General features: G+C 38.2%; 1 protein-coding gene across 11 annotated transcripts in view; it reads right to left on the minus strand.

The window, feature by feature from the left end:
* Positions 1-19,242, minus strand: part of SOX6 (SRY-box transcription factor 6) — a 378,055-nt gene that overhangs the window by 82,417 nt on the left and 276,396 nt on the right. For all 11 annotated transcript variants that reach the window (XM_054200766.1, XM_054200763.1, XM_054200768.1 and 8 more), the window contains one exon: positions 11,481-11,560. In XM_054200766.1, coding sequence (XP_054056741.1) covers positions 11,481-11,560 — 80 coding nt within the window. The remainder of the gene's footprint in view (positions 1-11,480; positions 11,561-19,242) is intronic.

Below are 19,242 nucleotides of genomic sequence, written 5' to 3' on the forward strand. Positions count from 1 at the left end.
TGGGGTGAGCGCCTGTACCCAGAAAAAGGAAGTAGCTCTCAGACCTTCCATTTAAACACACCCTCTGATAACCTGAACAAATCACCGTTTTCTTTGTGCTGCTCATGAAGTGGATACACCGCTACTGCATTACTACAGTGTCTGAACTAGGTATATCTGAACACAACCATAAAGTATTCCTATTAAAGATAAAATGGGAGCATGAATAAAATCTGTTATTTTAATAAAATATTGTAAGCATCAAGAACAAAAAAGAATGCCACAATATGTAAAAACTTCAGCAAATGTCTATAGCCATTTCCTCTGCAGCAGGATAGCAGAAATGTCAATAAAATCTTTCTCTTGTGCATAAAGATTTGCATTCCTTCATTTAATGCTGTCAGATTACTGATATGCTACTTTTTGATCACAATTCTCCCGTTACTGTGCCCAGAAAAGAACACAATCGACTTATCTTTGTGATTCTCCCAGATTATACATTGTACTACCCAGCTTGGAAATTGGCAAAAAAATCTTTAACTTTTTTCGTGATTTTGCAAAATAACTGGCACACTCCACTGAAAACTAGTATGTATTTGATACAGAATTAAACAGATGGATAAATAAAATATAAGTTCATTTAAGCCTTTGGTAGAAAGCCAGTCACGGCAAAGGACAACTGCATTTGCTTGAAAAAGTAATTTCGAGTTTCCAGTGGATAATGTTACTCGACACAAAACGTGAAACGTTGAAGATAAATCTTTCTGTGATTTTCCTATGTTTGCTTCTATGAGAATTTGCTTTTGGCATTTTTATAGCATAAATTCTACCTCATCAAAACTGTGGATGGCACTAAAGTTAACAAAGAAGCTTACCTAGGAAAGCAACCAAGGACGAGGAAGCATGGATCCAAAGACACCTACAAACAAAGGCTCTAGTATTTTGAACTCCTTCTCCTGTGTCCAAGGAAATCAAACGAGCAGCACTTATTTAAAATAAAAATATAACCAGATCAATCAGCAAAATATGAAAATATAACCAGATGGTTGCATCGGAGTGCAGTTTTTTCATTCACTTTACACTATCATAATATTATCTTCTCTGGTGACACTGTAAATCAAATTATTCATAGCAAGAATTTAAAATGTTTTCTGATATTCTTTTAGGAGCTCTTCCGAAAATCAGGTTTTTATTCCTTACTGCTATTATAAAGTATCTTTAACAATAAATGTATGAGGACTATATGAAGAGCGGTTCACTCATGAATTTAGACACTTTCACACACTTTATGTGTAGAAATATGTTCTGGACTAAAGCGAGCATAAAAAGGAGCTGCTTAAAGAGAATCCCTGTGATAAGGGAAATAAAATTATATGATTGAAAAGCAATTAATTACAGTAAGTTTGCTGAACGGATGATAGCTATCAAAGCTTATCAAATTTTGCATTTCAGAGTTTTATATATTTATTTTTAAAAAGTGTTAATACATAGATGAGCTTTGTGAGAGAAGTCAGGAGTTTCATTCAGGCTCATGTCAGTGGGATTACAAGCAATTATGAGTAACTGCTTGTTGAGCTGTGTGAAATGAGTTGGTGAATGAGTTTCCTAGTAAGCACATGTCCATGTCACTGGTACGACTGTCAGTAATGTAGACAATCTTAGTTGAAGGGGTCTAAAAACTTAATTATTCTCATAATCCTACAGGGGATAAAATCAGTTCAGGACAGAAGATAGTTGTACAATTGCTGCTTCTAGTGTAGATCTCCTACATTTGTCAATCTGGCAGCAGACAGAAAAACAGAAGTGTAAGAAAAAGAAATCAGGACCTGGAAAAAAGAAGTGGCAATAAATCTGCTCTAGAAATATTTCTTAAGATCCGGCATAGGTTGGTGGGTTCATTCACTGACCACCCAGATGGAGAAATTGTCAAATGTAACGATTGCAGCATTTCCCATGTAGAACTGTACAGACACAGAACAAGAAAACTGAATGCTCACCTATCGCTGCTAATCATACTGAGAGGCAAAAGCACTGCAATTAAATTTCTACAGGCTCCCATGACAGAATAATGAGACACCATCCCAATAATAAATGGGAGCAAGGTAGGGAAGAGGAAGAGTCCCATTTAAACTACCTCTCTGAATTACCATGTCTGAATCCCCACTTCGTGAGAAGATGCCAAAGCAGCTCTACATTTAAGAGCTGAATTTTTTGAAAGTGCTGCTTGGGGTTTGAAGCTGTAATGTTTTCCTACTTTTATAAGAGACACAGAGAGTTTATATGGTAGCTCGCAGCCATTCTATTATTTTCACTAGCGAAAATGGACGAAAGACAGGGCTATAATAAATATATACTGGCTCTACTGATCAGGAGAAGCTTTATCAGTCAGCTGGGGCACATCTGGGAAAAAAGTCACTCAGGTGCATCTCTAGCATCCCATTCAATTAACATACCATTAAAAATGGTTTGTCCCTGTTCAGCCTGCTGCGTTACCTGATAAGTCAACATATTTAAAATGTATATTTAAATGCAGAAAACAGTGAAATGTTTTCTTTGTGAAGCAGAAAACAAGCCTAGTTTACAGGTATTTTAAAGCATTAGAAATAATTGTGCTTTACAGGCTGCTTAGCAGATCTCTCACACTGATCTTTTACTATATATTTAGAAACTTTCATGCACCTTCAAGGAAAATTAAATAGTTTCCTTAAAGGAAGTGCACACAAAATTATGTAAAACATATTCAAATGGACTTATAAAAATTACATCTAAAAAAAAAAAATCACATTTGCACCTCAAAACCAGGTAACTGGGAACATACTATTACAAATTCATTGTAAACTGATGTATTTTACACAAGCAAATGTGAATTTGCGTAAGCCTGTTGTCCTTTCTGAACTGCAGTGGGTGTGATGATATTCCAGCAATAGTGCTGGGACCAGATTAAAATGGTTATGAGGCCTCATATTAGCCCTTCCCAAGGTGTTGAAGACCGCAGCAGAAGAGATGGCCTGTACTGGATGAATTACTATGTGTAGCTTACAGATGTATTATTTAATAAAGCTGTAGACTAGTTAAATCTGGTGACTTGTTCTCTTTCAAGTATGTAGGACAAATGATGCCACTTTTCTGAAAGGACTTTACCTCTTTTACTTCTCACTTCACTTCCAAAAATGCCAGTGGACATGACAAGGCACTCTCACTATTCCTGCATCTGAAATACGTCTTCATTTGTTTTCATACTTAGCTATTTACTGTAATTCATTTACAACACCAAAATATGTCCTCTATTGTGTTGACTCCAATAGATTTTGTGAATGATTCCTTTAAGTTTTGAATAATCCTTTAATACTGACATTTAAGCATGATGTGTTTTTCTTCCTGTATTCCTTAGGATGCTCCTCCCTCCAGCCTCCTTTTTTCAGGACTGATATGCAAGCCTTCTGCTGTGCCCCACAGCCATATGTAGCCTTCAGGCTGAATCTTATGAACAGACAGATGATTCCAATACTTTCTATGAGTTAGGATACTTTTCTAGTTTCTCAATCACATGGATTCTAAAAACATCACAGACCAAAAGCACATCTTAGCCAAGCAGGGTGTTGGAGCAATGCCATTCCTATCTCGTCATCTAAAAAGACTACTCAGTGTCAGCAATATCTACACACTGATTTGATGAGTTCTATCTCATCTTCAATAAATTTCCCTTTCTTTCTGAATTGGGTCAGTGGGAAAGAATACTCTCTTATAATCAAAGACCCTCCAAAACAAGGCAAGTGATGATGCCTTTCCAGTCCACACATCTTTAAGAGAATTCTTCTGCTTCCTTTGAGCATGCGTGCGTGTGTCTGTACATCTACACCTAGAAGCTCTCCTCTAACCATCCTTATTCTTAGAACTTTTACTTCAGATGAAAGGTGAGTTATTAAGTTTTCTTTTTCTGTAGCAATTAGTCAGGAAAGAACGAGATACAGAAGTGTATTATTTTCCTTTGTGTATAGACCTGACTTAAAAGGCATTTTTGTCTTTAATCCGATTGCTGCTAAATTCCTAAACATCCAAATATGTTAACACCTTAACACCTTCCTGTAAACAGGAAAACATTCCTTCGTGTTTGTAATTTGTAGCCAAATTAAGCAGCTTGCTCTACGGTTATCAGAAGTATAATAAAATTCCAGAAACATGTTCACTTGCAGCTAATTCCTGTAAGGCATATACCATATACATTTCTGGAAAGCTTGAAGGAATCCAACTGCCAGCTCAGAGTTTGCCTCACAGTCAGCCTATTCCCCAAAGGGATGCCACAGTTTTAAAAGAGCTTTAAAAAACGTGCTCATCCCCTGATGGCACTCTGTGGTACTGGTGCCTCTGGTGCTCTGTCAGTAAATGCAGCAGTAACTTATTTGCTTCTTACTGGCTTCTGAGTGAATACATACTCCAGGGAGTGAGCTTTGCAAAGCACAATTATTTTAAAATAGAGCCTGGGCTTTCAGTGAGGGGCAGCCAATGGTTAAGGCAGTGAGAACGTCTTGTTGACGCTGGGGGCTCAGCCTCCTCCAGTCACTTGGGCTCAAGCTTCTGCCTTGATACAGACTGAAAAGACAAAGGAAACCCCCTGCAATTCAGGCTATAAGGATTACATCCTATCAAACATACAAGTTTCCTGATAAGTGAGTTTATGTCTGTGCCATTTATGATCTCAATCATAAATTCTCCCTGGAACAGAGCATATGGGCCTGGAAGGCAGCTGTTACGCCTGGTAAAATCTAAAGGTGCAAAAGGCAGGAATCACGCCAGGAGCCTGATCCCTAGCTGCCAGATTGAAAAGTCTTCCCTCTTGGGAAAGGAGAGCTGGCGCAGGACAGGAGCACTTCCCAAGGCAGAGGAATGGTCCCCACAACTGAAGGGAACAGAAAGAGAGAGCTATGCCAGACTGTGTAACAGTCTGGTGGCTAGTGTCCTTCCTGCGTTGTGGGGAAACACAAGCCCAGGACTGGATTTAGGCTTGCCACATCCAAGGAAAGTACTAGAACTGCTACAAACTATAGAAACAGTCTCTACCTTAAACACTTCTATAAATTTTTTATTAAATAATGTGACACTGTTCCATTAAGCAAGAATGAGAGTAACAAAGACATGCTGTTTAAAGCAGTCATTGGAGATGGAGGGCATTAAATGGGTGAGAAAAGGATCTTGCAGTTGCAATGCTGCTGCACCACACTGATTATTCTAGCTGATAGTTTTGTTTGTTTGTCTGTCCATTTTTATTAACTTGAAGAGAATAGGGAGACTTCGTCTCATTTTGACCAGGGATGCCATTACTGGGGGAGCTAGGAAAATCCTCCTGGCCAAAATTTCAGCAGAATTGATATTTTACTGCAAAAGTCTCAATTTTGATGGGCTGTCTTTTCCTGATGAAAATCACTTTGCCAGATAATTCAGGGCTGAAGTTGAGAAGGAGTAGGAGAAGATGGAGTATTAAGAAATTCTGCAAAGAAAGGGGGTCATATGGTAAAATACTGGCTCAATGACATAATTTTCATTGATACTGCCACTGATATAATTCAATTTGATAACACAGATATTACATACAGAGACATAAACATTCAAGTAGGGAAAGGCACAAGTATAACTATTTCATTGATTTTAATTAAATTTTCCTAAGTATTGCAAGGTTGGCATATTTTTAATTTTATTTTCATTAAAGGGCTTGCTTGGTCTCTCAGAGCCCTAATAAAATCTTCTTTCAACCTCTTTCCTTCTTCTGCTACAACGTAAATTTCTACGTAAGAAAAGGACCAAAATATTTAATTTACTACTTCCATATACTGAAATTTGCACGCACCATTCCCTTAATTTAGGCCACTATTCACTGTATCATAATAAGGAACATTCTGTTAAAATATGCCCACCTAGAGCTCAGTAGTCTTTGAATGCTACATAAAATCATTCTATAAGGCTAATGAAGACAGAAACTCTGCCTGTAACAATATTAAGTTTGTTTTCTCTAGTGATTCGAAGAAGTGAGCAATCTGTCAGTAATACATTGAGGGAAATTACTTGTCTTGTAGGAATTCCTGCTGACAGTCACTCACTCACAGTGCTGACCCAAACATCTACCCGCTGACAAACAAATTACAGTGTCTAACTTTGAAAAGGTAACTAGCTGGTTTTAATTGTGATGGGTCTCACCAAATCTCTTTTACATTTACCCAATCCCCATTCTTCGTTATGTTTTAAAAAAAAAAAAAAAAAAAAAAAAAAAAGGAAAACCCCGTGGTCTTTGCATTTGAAAAAATTATTATTGCCTACATCCGAGAGTGTTATGTCAGATAAAACTGTTAAACTGTGTCTAACCAACATTAAGACTGGCAGCCCTGCCAGTGACTGACTGGGTGAGTGAACACATTACTGAGACAGCATTGTAGAAATTAATTTTCTTCAATAAAGTGATTTTTAAGGCTCATATATTTCACAATCTAAACATATGTCACTGTTTCATAAACAAAATAAATGGATTAAAATAATACATTACCAATATGCTGACACATGGAGATATTTTAATTAGAAATACTTAAGCTGTGTGATATTTAACTGCTATATTTGTTGAAGACGAGCATGCATCATTTAATAAGACATAAGGCAGGTACATCACTTTGCATGATGTGGTACCAGAGTGGGACCAAATCACCTCCAGTGTGAGCTATCACTATCAGATCACATTAGCCCCACTAAAAAATTGCTTTAAGGTTACATATAGAGGAGACTCCGTAAGAGCAGCAGTCCACTAAAACAACTTTTTCATTGAAATAATAAGTCACCGAGATTCCAGTTCCCGAGAATAATATTTCTTCATAAAAGGCCATATTTAACATCTTAGCTATTTAAAGGCCATATTTACATGACTGTCGCATTACATTGGCCTCTTTCCTGCACATTCTTCTTGACTTACTTTAAGGACCAGCACTAAAATAGCTGAGGAAAGCAAATGTCAACTATGTCCTGAAATTTATATGTGTGAGAGAATTGGAATAAGTAGAAATGTAATATATTGTTTACTGTACCAAATGCCCTCTGTTCTCCAAAGGTCAAAAGCATTGTAACCTTAGAGTTACAGTTTCTGATTGTTCCCAGGGTTAAATACATTATCAAAATTAATGGTTCAAACCCCTCAACCTTCAGATATATGAGTATTCATGCCTCCATCTGCTGAACTGTTCAACTAAAAATAGCATTCTTTGGCCTTCCCTCTACTAATATTGTGCCCCTGAGGCAGGCTATGCAATGCTTCAGCAGCGCACTGGATACGCACCCAGCGGTATAAAGAAAGGTCATTTACTTTGTCCGCAATTAGAAGAGAGTGTGGAGGAATAAGATGAGATGGGAAGGGAGGAGAGAAATATACAAATATGTGTTTAGTTAAAATTTAAATTTTTTAAATGGATTATAAAAACTTCAGGCTTCAAGAACACAGCTGCAACTATAGTTTAGACTTGCCAAGGTTCATTAGTGTTATAAGCGATAAATTTTGAAGGACAAATTACACAAATAGTTTGGGGAAAGAGTTATGAACGAAAGCTTTTTTGTTTTGCTTTTTTTTTTCCTAGGGCTCACTTTGTTTAGGAATAACTCCAGCTCGCATCATTGTAGTGCTTCCATTTCTATCAACAGTTTATCAGTTGTGGTTGAGACAGTTGTGACATTTCCTTATTTACCTCATAGGCTGCTTTGTAGAAATATCTAAGAATGAAGGCAGATGTTTTTAAACAATAAAGAGCATATAGTAACATTCCTTGTTTGAAAGTAAGGACATAAAGGTGCCACCTCTGCCACCACTGAGACTTCCCAGTAACTAAGTTACTGCTACCAGCACCATGAAAGCTGGGAAAACCCATTTCATGATCAAGTTCACTCATTTAGCAAGACTACTGGGCACACAGATCTAGAATCAGTTAATATCAGTGCAATCATTTGACCACTAGGGAAAAATTCAGAGAAATGGGAAAGGGGAGAAAACTCCAAAGAAGATGGGTATAAAAAAAAGGAGCAAAGGGAAAATTATTGACAGGTTTTACTGCTCACACTGATTAATTAAAGCAACACACTTTTGTTACACACATGCATCAGAACTGGTTCACACACCACTATGCACACCTGCTACAGGTGTATTTGGTAATATATCTGTAAACTATTTAGCAGAAGGTTGATTTGATGGGATTCACTCAACGGTTGTTTGAAGCTGGAGGGGTGAACAGAAATAGCTTGGTCCTTCTTCTTAGACCATACCTAGCGAACTGTTCCCTCATCAGCAAGATCCTCCCTTACACCGAGAGTCCTAACAAGGCTTGGTCCTATCGCACATATTATTTAAATCTTGGCCAAATTGTTGAGGAAACTGGTAAGATGGAGCTGAGCTGCCAATGGGAAGTGTGGAACACAGGGTTTTAAGTCTTTTTGTCAACACCATCATCATGCCACCCTCAAGAGATCAGTATACAGATAAAAAGAAGCTATCTGATGTCAATCCAAAGCAGAGGAAGCTCTGGGGAAGTTCCTCAGGGAACATGGACTGGCATAAAAATGTGTGGTAATTACTACTTTCTTTCAGGGTACTCAAAACTACAACTGAATATTAATGATATTTTACCACTAGCTGATCAATGTGATCAATGTAGATGGGTCAAACAGGTCTATTGCTGAAGGAGGAATAAATTTTTTATTTATTTTTTTTTTAATGTAAGGCCCATGAGGGTGAAACTAGTTACTTGAGAAATTCGTAGTTATGATTTTTAAAGTTTTTTACTCACAGAAATTCATAATCCACTGGTGAACACAGACATACAATTCAGAGAAAATACATCATCTTAATAGCAATCTGCTAAATAGCTTGAATAAAGTGGTCAAATCATTAATTACCAATTGCACACTGAAGAAACATCCTCTGTGGAATAATTGCTATCGTTATATGATGTACCTGGGAGTAAATTGTTTTCTGCGCTATTAAATTCAGAGCTTCCATAGAAGTTGCCCTAACACACAGAAAGATGAGAACACAAAATTGCTGCTAGTTCCTACCTGAAGCATGATCATCCCAAAAAAACAAGTGAAAGAAGAGGAGAGATTACAAGCCTGAAGCTGACAGACTTTCCACTGCAGCTGGATATGGATTATGAATATAATTTTGGAACTAATAATAATGCCCAGGTAAAGTTGAAATTTTAGAGCTACTACAAAGCTCTTTTAATTGAAATAGTTTTCCTCTCCAAGTTCCCTAAACATAGATATCACACACACGCTCACATGTAGAAACAAAACCAAACCTGCAAATGAATTACCTATTTCTCCCACTGGCTGAAAGGAACACAGATTAGTTTTGTGATCAGTATTTTTAAGCACTTGGGAAATATTCAGATACCATGGTCACAGCATTCATGTAAATAAATAAGTGGGTGGGGTACATGGAAGAAAAGAAACTGTACAGAGAAAGAAGGGGGAAGGGAAGCAAAGATGGAAAAATGAGCTGAAATTCTACACCCCTATCAGTCTTCATGACGCATCAGGTATAACAACAAATTCCCGCCAACAAACACACCCAAATAAGTATTCATTTAGGAAACATTTAGGGAATTTACACTAAGAGAATATTAATAGTAGGAGTAAATAAAATTTAGTTCAGCCAATTTCACAATCAGATGAGCAGGTATCACCTGAAGGTTAAGTACTCTATTACTTAAGCTCTTATGACCATGAAACATTAAAGGTTTTGAAATCCCATAAAGGTGAAATTCAAATAAAATAGAGGGGTGGGAACAAACAAAAAAACCCTCCTTTGCAAGAAATATATCTGAAGGGAAATTCTGCCCCCTCAAGCACTCAAATGTTTCTGAATTTATTAGCACCAGTTTCTTTGCTGGTTGTTTTCTTTTCTCTCTAATTGTGCTCGTCATGTTTAACAGCTTAACCTATTATTTCTGCAAATTGATGAAATTGCACTATTGCTTGTATTCTGATCAAGGCTGATGTGCAAATAAATCTGTGGGTCAAGCTACAAATGGATCTTGTCAAAGAAAAGAATCGGGAATGTCTGTGATTTAGATCCTGTTTCTTTTGCAGTTGAATAGTTTTTATCCTTTCCTGCCTTACAGTCTTGTGTAGGCTCACTATTTGTTGTATTGCATTTCAAAAGCAGCAAAAAGTCTCTGTATTCAGAAAACTGATTTCTGAAGTGTTTTCTTAACTAAAGCTAATGATACTTTTGCTTTAATAAGTATTCAAATACAGATTTTTAAAGGATACCTGCTATTTTTCCTTTTGAAAAACTCCCCTTTGGTTTGAAGCCTGTCCAAGGTACAATCTTAACATAATACTATCATGACCTGAAAGTATTTTTGGGACGTCTTTCCCTGCAGTGTCCAGGTGTTCTCTTTACAAGTGTTGATTGTAGGTTAGGTCAGACATAAACTCAAGGGGTCTTTTTTGCCAGTTCTGGACCATCAGTAAACAGTGAGTTCTGGTCCCATTCTCACTTATCCTAAGTTAACTCGGCAAGAAGAATATCGGCATTGGGTAAAGACAAGAAGATTTTTAATTTGCCTCAGTCCCTCTGGAAAATTGTATCATTGCAGAAGGGTAAGCAAAGTAGATATTTGGATATTAATATGGCAGTACGTTGCTGCTCTAGGCACAATTTATTCTTACTTCACATCTGAACCCAGCTCTAACCTAACTCAAACAGGGGTTTCAAAGGTTTACTTGCAAATAGTTACATGCATCTTTAATGGCCTTTCCTCTCATGTTCACTGTCACTTCCTTTCCACACATTTTAACTCTGAAAGCTTTTGACTGTTTCTTCATTATTTATGACATTGTTGTGTCTTTTCTTGTGAAATTAAAAACTTCTTGCCACAAAAAGCTAGCTAATAATATGGCACATAAATCTTTCTTTCACAACATTTCGTTCTGTATATGCCAAAAATAAATAAATGACCAAACCAAGGCTCCTGACCATGCTTGGCATCTGACCAGCTTAATGCACGGAAAGGTTGAGATTACCCAAATACAGAAGCTAAAAGAGTTTGCACTTTATTGTATTGTCAGCACCACACTGTCTGAAAAAAAAGAAAAAACCTCAATAACACCCATTTGTTTTGATACACTCACTGGTCCAATTAAAGGTAGGGCATTGCAGCTACAGGGGAAAGACTAAATGAAAATAAAGTACAAAAATATCTTTGAACATATCTCCCATCAACTGGTCATATAATTAAAAAAATACCATCAACTCTGCCAATATAAAACACACAGAACAATGTCTGTCACTCACAGTATCAAGGTTGGCTGAACGTTGCTATATTTGCAGTACCGTAAGTACACAAGGTGTTAATCCTCCTGGGCTGTGCTCAAAAATTATTTAACATTCAGACTATTATTTAGCATACAGCTGGTTAGCAGTTTTCCCCTAAAATGTTGGCTTCGATCCCACATTTTTTTGTTCTGGCACATACCTGGAGCTGTAAAGGGCTGAGTCCAGAAGCAGCAGCAGCTGCCATTGTTGATGGAATGAACTGCACAGGGTAGTTATCACCTGTCGGGAGAACAATGCGTGCAGGTTCAGACAATGAGCAGAGAATAGCAGCAGACAAGTGCAAACATGGTCCTAGGATTGCCTGTGCTCCACAGCACTCCTCTAAGCCTAAACATCTGCAAAAACAAAAGGCTTCACCGGGCACAGACTTGCCATGCTCCCTTGGAACTTTTTTGTTAGCAGATAGCTGGTAGGCAAACTGGCAAAACATAAATGTGATACTCGTGATTTTCATTTTCAAAAGCAAATGTTCGAATCAAGCGTGTAAAGCTTGGGCACAAAATGGGTCTTAAGGCCATAGACACACAGACAAGATAACCCAGGAAACTCCAGTGGTTCCCAGAAGAAAAGAGTTGTTGTTGGCACATGTTTCTTAAAACAGGATAAATTTGTCATAACCCAAGAAATTTCAGCCCTGTTTAATGCAGGGTGATTTCTTTTCAGCATCGAGTGGGTCTTTCCTGGGAAAGCTACCTAGTTGGCTCAACACAGTTTGGGTTGTTTCTTGTTTTGCTTTGAGGTTCTCGCTTGGAACAACTCCTTTAAGGTAGCCATAGAGAAAAACAAAATTAAATCACTTCTAAAAATAGCATGAAATATAATTTTAACTTTCTCTTAGATCTACTGAAGTTGATGTTACAGTTACATGAAGATACAGGCACTAAAATTTCTGTGTTCTGTTCCCTGGAAACTGAAAATGTGTGCCCTCTGCATTGAGGGGACAACAAATACCCCAGAAAATAAGAGATACTATTGATCCAAAATAAGCATCGCAACATTATATCTTATAGCAATCTATGGGTGTTCCCATTACTAAGTCACTGCAATAATGCATCACACAGTGCCATTGGGATTCTTAGTCAATGTAAAGAACGAAGGAAGGCTGAAATAATTTAGCAGTGTAATCGGTAACATGAAAATTAATACAGTGATGGGTAAATTGCACAGTAGGTATGATTTAATGGAATACCACCTTGGCTCAAGCTCCTTATTTAAAGTCAGCGTTATGTACTACCTGTAGACTACATTTTAATAGGCTGCTCCTCTGTACATTTTTGAGATTTTCAGTAATCAGTCTGTTTTACATGAACCTTTCCACACTGAAAGCAAAACATAGCAATGAGGGAAAATACAGAAATACAAAATAATATAATCAGGACATTCCAAGAGTTAGATTATTTTTTTTTTGTCACCCCCACAATAGCTGAAGTCTTTGCAGTCACTGGATTCCTCAGAACTCTCCCTTTTTACCACCTGAAGTGCTATTATATTCAGGTTGGTTTAAATGTTTGGTTGTTTCACTTTTTTAATAAATTGTACATGTCTAATCCACAAGGTCTTTTTGCATCATATCCATAATACCTCATCAGACCATTGAGCACAGTATGCGCTTGTACACAGTCCAGTAACAATTGGATTCTGATTGCATATGGGGCTCTGCTACAATGCATTCACTAACACTATATTGTACTGGTGTCCTATGGAGTAATGTTCAAAATATCTCCTCTTATTTTCCCCCTTCCATGAGGTTGATTTTAGTTTGCAATGATGATGTTTGGTTTTTTTTCTTAAAAAAAAAAAAAAAAAAAAAAAGGCAACAAAAACCCCCTAGATCCTTTTTGTAAAGTACTAAAGCTGTCTCTTTACGGTTAAACAATTCTACTCATCTCTTTGATATTTATATGAAATTATCTGAATAAATAAGATCCTAATCTAAGTTAAATAATGTTTCTTTCAGAAATATCTTACAAGGTTTTAAAAAAATCACAAAGATGTTGAATTAATGATGCTTTAAATGGGGGGGAAAATAACCATCGGAGTTACCAGCATGGACTGCCTTGCAGAACATTTCGGAGGCATTCTTTCTTTAAATATCATGAATTATTCATTCCTGTTCCACACAGCAATCTCTTCTTTCTCCCTCCCCCTCCGCATACACTTTTTAAGTTCAATACCAGTTGCTTTATTTGTACTAAAACATTTTCCATGTCAAACATATTTTTAAAAAAATCAAACTCTAAAAGAATTCCCTGCGGCACTCCTTTTTCACAGCTGTCATGCTCCTATGGTTTGAAATAGCCAGATATTTTATACACACACACACACGCACGCCTGCACACACACACAGAGAGTTTTTGGCTTCACAGTTAATTTAATAGTATCTCTACCACGCCCTGTAGTGTTCTCTTGCTCACCTGCTGGCTACAGTTCTTTCTTTTGTTACAGGAAAAATAATTTTATAGTTAGGCCATTTCTTTGTTATTAAATCATAATACTGTCCCTTTCCCCCCTCATCTTAACATGCTAAATTAGGGCTAAGTCCTTAGCAGTACTATTGTGCTGAGAACAAAAATTAATACTCTTTCAGCTTTGGAGTACTTTGCTGACACCAAGCAGTGAAAGCAGAGCAAAGGTACTTTTTTTCTCCCTTGAGGAAACTGCAGGGAATGGGTTGGTTTTAATTTTTAATTACAGAAGGTACATATTTCCCCCTCTCATTTTGTCAGTGCAAGAATGGATCAAGAAGCTTCTCACTAGCTGTCTTGGCAAGAAATCAGTCAGTGTATTGTAGCAATTTTTTTCAAATTTGTTTCTCAATTTGGAATGCTTGCGTGAGGATCCATTCTTTCACATTCGTACAAAAGGCAGCAAAACATGTTCAAGCAGGTCTGCTTTAGGTACCGGTGTGTTCTGGCCTTTGATAACCAGGAGTGAGAAGAATGCCGGAAGAAGAAAATCCATCATGTTTTGCAAACTGATCTCTTCAATCGCCTTGCTGTGCTGATTGTCTATTTACATTTGGCTGCTGTTGTTTATATATAAATTGGTGTTTACACGCCATGGAAAAGTATGCCAGACTTCTGTTTCATTTGTCAGGTTGAGCAACATTTCCAAATGAATAAAAGCAGTGAGCAACTGTACCGTGCTATTCTATATAGAAATAATGTAATTTTTTCTTTTTCTCTTGGATGAAGTGATGAAGCTTAGTGGACTTTATTTATAGGATGTATGGACTTACTTTCCAGATCAAGGCCTTGTGAGCTGTGAGGAAGGAAGGATGTCTGGCTCTTGCGAGACCCAGGGTAGGGGGAGGGTGTTGTTTTATTACCTGTCTTTCCTAAAACACAATTGTAAGACACAAGCTGACTCTCCTCATCTGACTTACAAAGTTTTCAGCTTGACAATGGTTTCCCCATTTGGGGATTGTAACGTAAAATCTGTCTTTTCACACATGGATCTCAAACTGCCACTTGCACACTCTCCATGTGGAATCACAGAATAACAGGAAATGGAGTTGGAAGAGATGTAAGAGATCACAAATTCCAGGGCCCTGCCCTCGCAGGCATAATGAACATCTCTCCTCAGGCTGTTGTTGGGATACAGCAAGGATACAGATGCCTGCTCCTGCAACATTCCCACACAGGGCATGCATTTTGCTTGTGTAGAGGCATCAGGATTGAGGAAGATGTTAACAGTGGTAACTGGCTATGGCAAACGCTTTGGAGCATCTTCCCTGTCCGATGACACTACCTCAGTTCTGCCCGTGTTCTAAGCAGGGTTTGCCACAACACTGCCTTATTGCCATCCTCATGTTGCAGCAGAACCAGTTGCCCCAACAACCGTCTGTCTGCGGGTAAAGAACTTCAGTGCAAAGCCCAGTTGAAAATATTCAGCTGCCTGTTACCACTTCCAGCTCTTACCTCAACATTTAGGAGTGAGGCACATATGGATTGCTACAACAAATCCTGAAGTTACGGATTCCTTGTTTCAATGAGTAAAACCCAACAGGGAACACGTGACAGACTTTAACTCAGTCCTGGGGAATTTCCATTAGAACCAAACTCATGCAGCACCTCTGCCATGCTAAGATACATGGCCAACTCAGTACACAGTTGATTTGATGTATGCTTTCTTTTCTCACCTGCCAAGAGGAACAGCAGCCTACTGAAAATAGAGGACTGTGCTATGTAAAATTTAAACCACCTTACACCTTTAGGAAAGTTTTCTGAAAGGCCTGTTCCACATGGAAACTGCAATGATGGGCATCGGTGAAATCCAGCAGATCTAACATGGAGTTAGTTACGTGGAATAGCTACTGTAATCAATGAGTTTAATCAGTTTGATGACAAATATGTCACAGTATTGGAATGTTCTGATGTCCAGTTGGATGACAATAAGCCTGACAGTTTTGTTTGTCGTGCTTTACCTGATTTTATTTTCATTTATTTCAAAGGAGTTACTGTTGATTTGCCCCAACGCAAGTAGGACCAGAACCAGGTCAAAACATTAGCTACATTTCTCACTATTTTTGCCACCATGCCAGGAAAACAGTCTCCATTTTCACATTTCATTGTATTGCCAGCATAGCAAAATCTCTTCTACATTATTTTTGTGTATAAAACAGAATGACCTAGGTAGGCAGACAGAAGTTGTTTCTTAGCCACTCTAATCATGGTCTTTATATACTTTCTGTATGAAATACGAAGAAATGTTCTGAAAATACGCTGCAGCTTATCACTCTACAAACCCTTTTAAATAGAGGTTTACAATTGCCATACCTCAATGTCTCTATTTTCCATAATCTTTTTCAGAGATGCTCCCCACATCTGGTAAAGAACTGATATAATACAAAATATTTTCAGAAGACTATTGAGCAAAGTGATCATTCATTTTGAAGACACATGGATTGCTGATATGCAGCCAGCGTGGAGAGCAGCCCTCCCACTCTCTGCTCAGTGCAAACTGTAGCTCTGTTTGAGCTCTGCTCAAAGTAGGGCCTGGCTCCTGTCCAGCATTACTCTGTACCTTTACTCTGCCATCATCCTCTTCCCTGCTCCCTCTTAGCCACAAAACTTGAAGGAAGTAATACTTTAGGCACTGCAAGATGGAGGAGGGAATTGTCTTCCTCCTTACCCCCACTCACTGTCTTCTCCTCTTGACCCAGGGCACTAATGGGGACAAGTTACTCACATTCAATGATACTCCAATCCACTAACTTTTCCCGGATGCATGCGGTTGATTAACTGAAGGGAAACTCGCACTGGGAGAGGAGGTATAATGGTACTTATGTTACCCACTGGTTCCAAGTAGTAAGTATGGTGGTCACAGTCAGAAAGACAGCGCAGTTGCTTTGCTGCTCTTAGAATGCAAAATAATTACATTAACTGTGTAGCATCTCTGGGCAAGTATTAGCTTCCTAACAGCTGCCGCTCTCAGCTTCCCACTGGAATAAGTGGCAACCCCCACAACCAGGTACTCTACGAGGCTCGTCAAGCGCCTGCAGGTCAATAGTCACAACAGTCATTTGAGATGCACAGCGCCCTAAAGTTTTAATTAATCCGGTATACAGTATAAATACTGAAATATGTATAAAAAATTAATTAGGTGGTCTATGCAGCTCTGATTTCTCAATTAGTACTTACCATGCCGGAAAATTATATTACATGACTTTGAGATACATAAGGAAGCATGGGACTTTGGGGATTTTTTTTCTAATGTAATTATTACTTGTCATCAGTACTTGCTAACTTTGGCCTGTTTCGCTTCCTGGAGCTCCAAAATATCGGGGGGGAAGGGTTACAGCCACCTCATGTGGCATCTCATCCTGCCAGGCAGTAGGAAACTCTGTCCTGTCAAGCTTTAATAAAAATCATAGCTGTATATCAGCAGTTCCTCAAGTTTTCTATTCATAATAACTTTCTGAGCTCAGGAGTTCAGGAGAAACTCAGGCACGTGCTGGAAGGGCCTCAGAACCTAGTAAATTCCTGTCTCTTCTAGTGGTCATTCCATTGAGGGCATGACCTAGTGTAGTTTGTTATAAGACGACCTAGTGTAGTTTGTTATAAGACGACCATTTTCTTCCTTCAAGGCGTAGAGGTTAAGTGCAGATTTGCAACAGTACTCGGTAACTGCTATCTGGGCATTGACCTAAACAGCCATGAAATTGGTTCCCACTTAGCCCATGAAGATATAGCTGCAGGGACATGTGCACATAATTATACCCCCACTTGTAGACCAAGGCAGGACTTCTCATCTTGGCTGCACTGTCACACTAACACTGATATGGTGCTTCGAAGTCAGAGCTGGCTTATATCTAGCCCATTTTGCGGGCAAGGCAAATTAAGTGACTGTGCACACAACATTTGACATTCCCTAAATGACACAGTCAGTTTCAAAAGTACTCACTTCCCACAGCTCCTGTTATTGAAATCCCTCTCACTGTATGTTCTGAATGTAAAGAAAACTGGCAGAGTCAAAACACAGTCTTGCCTACTTCAAACTAGAGTAAAATTAAATAGAAACTAATCAGGCAACCAAAAAGAAAACGGTAAGTATCTAAAGGGTTAGTCCATCTCCTATCTTTCCTCAGAAGTATGAGCAAGTCTAAACTGACAGTTCTAGAGGTGAAAGTTTCATTTCTCACAAAGGTAGAAAAGTACAGGTAGTAGCAGTCAAGTTCATAAATATTCCTCAGAAATGACTTTGAAGAACCCTCTCTATGAAAGAGCGTAGCTTAATCTCCAGTTTCATTAATTCCTTAACTACTGTGCCGAGAGTGCCAAAAATAGGAATTAATCAATACCAAGTGTAGTTATGGTGGGTTTTTTATTATGATGTCTCTCCAACAGAAATTACTAACCTGCGCAGCTACCATTGCCACACATACTATACAATTTGAGAAATACATTAAAAATATCTTCATTTCTTGCAAGCCACTGGGTATAATCATATCATTCTGACTTCTGATCTTTACTAGCATCAGCTGGATATAAACCACTAACATACTAGCAAACAGCTTAGCTGTGTTCTGAGATATCTAGGCCTCAATTTCTGACTACACTGCATTCCAGCAAGTAAAAAAATGCCCTAAAGCATATCACCTACTGCTATGACGTCAATAGGATCACAGGTAAAGCAGTATAAGCTCAATAAAGTGTTAGGGTAGGTACTGAAGGAACACATTAGAATAAGTGCAGAAATCTGTTCTTGTGCAGGAAATCATGCTGATATTCTTCTTCCTGAGTTATTATGGTACCAAGTAGCCCACAGAGCCAAAATCAACATGATGTGATTTGACACATCACCTTTCAGGGGGAGGCACAACCAACAGCTTAATCATTAATAGTCACTATTCAGAAAGCATCTCAGATTAAAATGGAAAAAGCAAGGAAACTAAAGCACATGCTTTCTCTTGTCTGTGAGAAGAAAGGTATTAGCCAGGGTGTCATAGACAATTTCCACAACTGGCAACTCTTATGTCTTTGCAGACAAAATATTCTTCGCTTTGGTCCCCAGCTGTTGTGAGGTGGTGATATGTGTGAATAACCACCACCCTGTGCCATCTAGAGCTAGCTGTCTTTCAGAGCTCACTAACCAGTTCCTGCTTACAGCATGCCAGTTTGTCAAATTGGAGAACTTTGGGATTTTTAAACCTGAAAATAAAATAATAACTGGACAAAAATTCTGTGTTTAAAGAGGAACGTCTCTAGACTAAAGAGACAGAAGGAAGTGGGACAAACGGAAATGCTTGCTGAAATCCTGCTTGGCCTCACTTCATCTAATATTAAGTAAACTTGCTAGAAAAGATTTTAGGTTCAACCTGGCTTTTAATCAGTATGCTGTTTACATCATCTGTTATGAGGCTTTACTTTGGATTTGACCCTGCTCCCGCTGCAGTCAAC

Source organism: Rissa tridactyla, chromosome 4 (assembly GCF_028500815.1).
Source record: "Rissa tridactyla isolate bRisTri1 chromosome 4, bRisTri1.patW.cur.20221130, whole genome shotgun sequence".
NCBI classification, from domain to species: domain Eukaryota; kingdom Metazoa; phylum Chordata; class Aves; order Charadriiformes; family Laridae; genus Rissa; species Rissa tridactyla.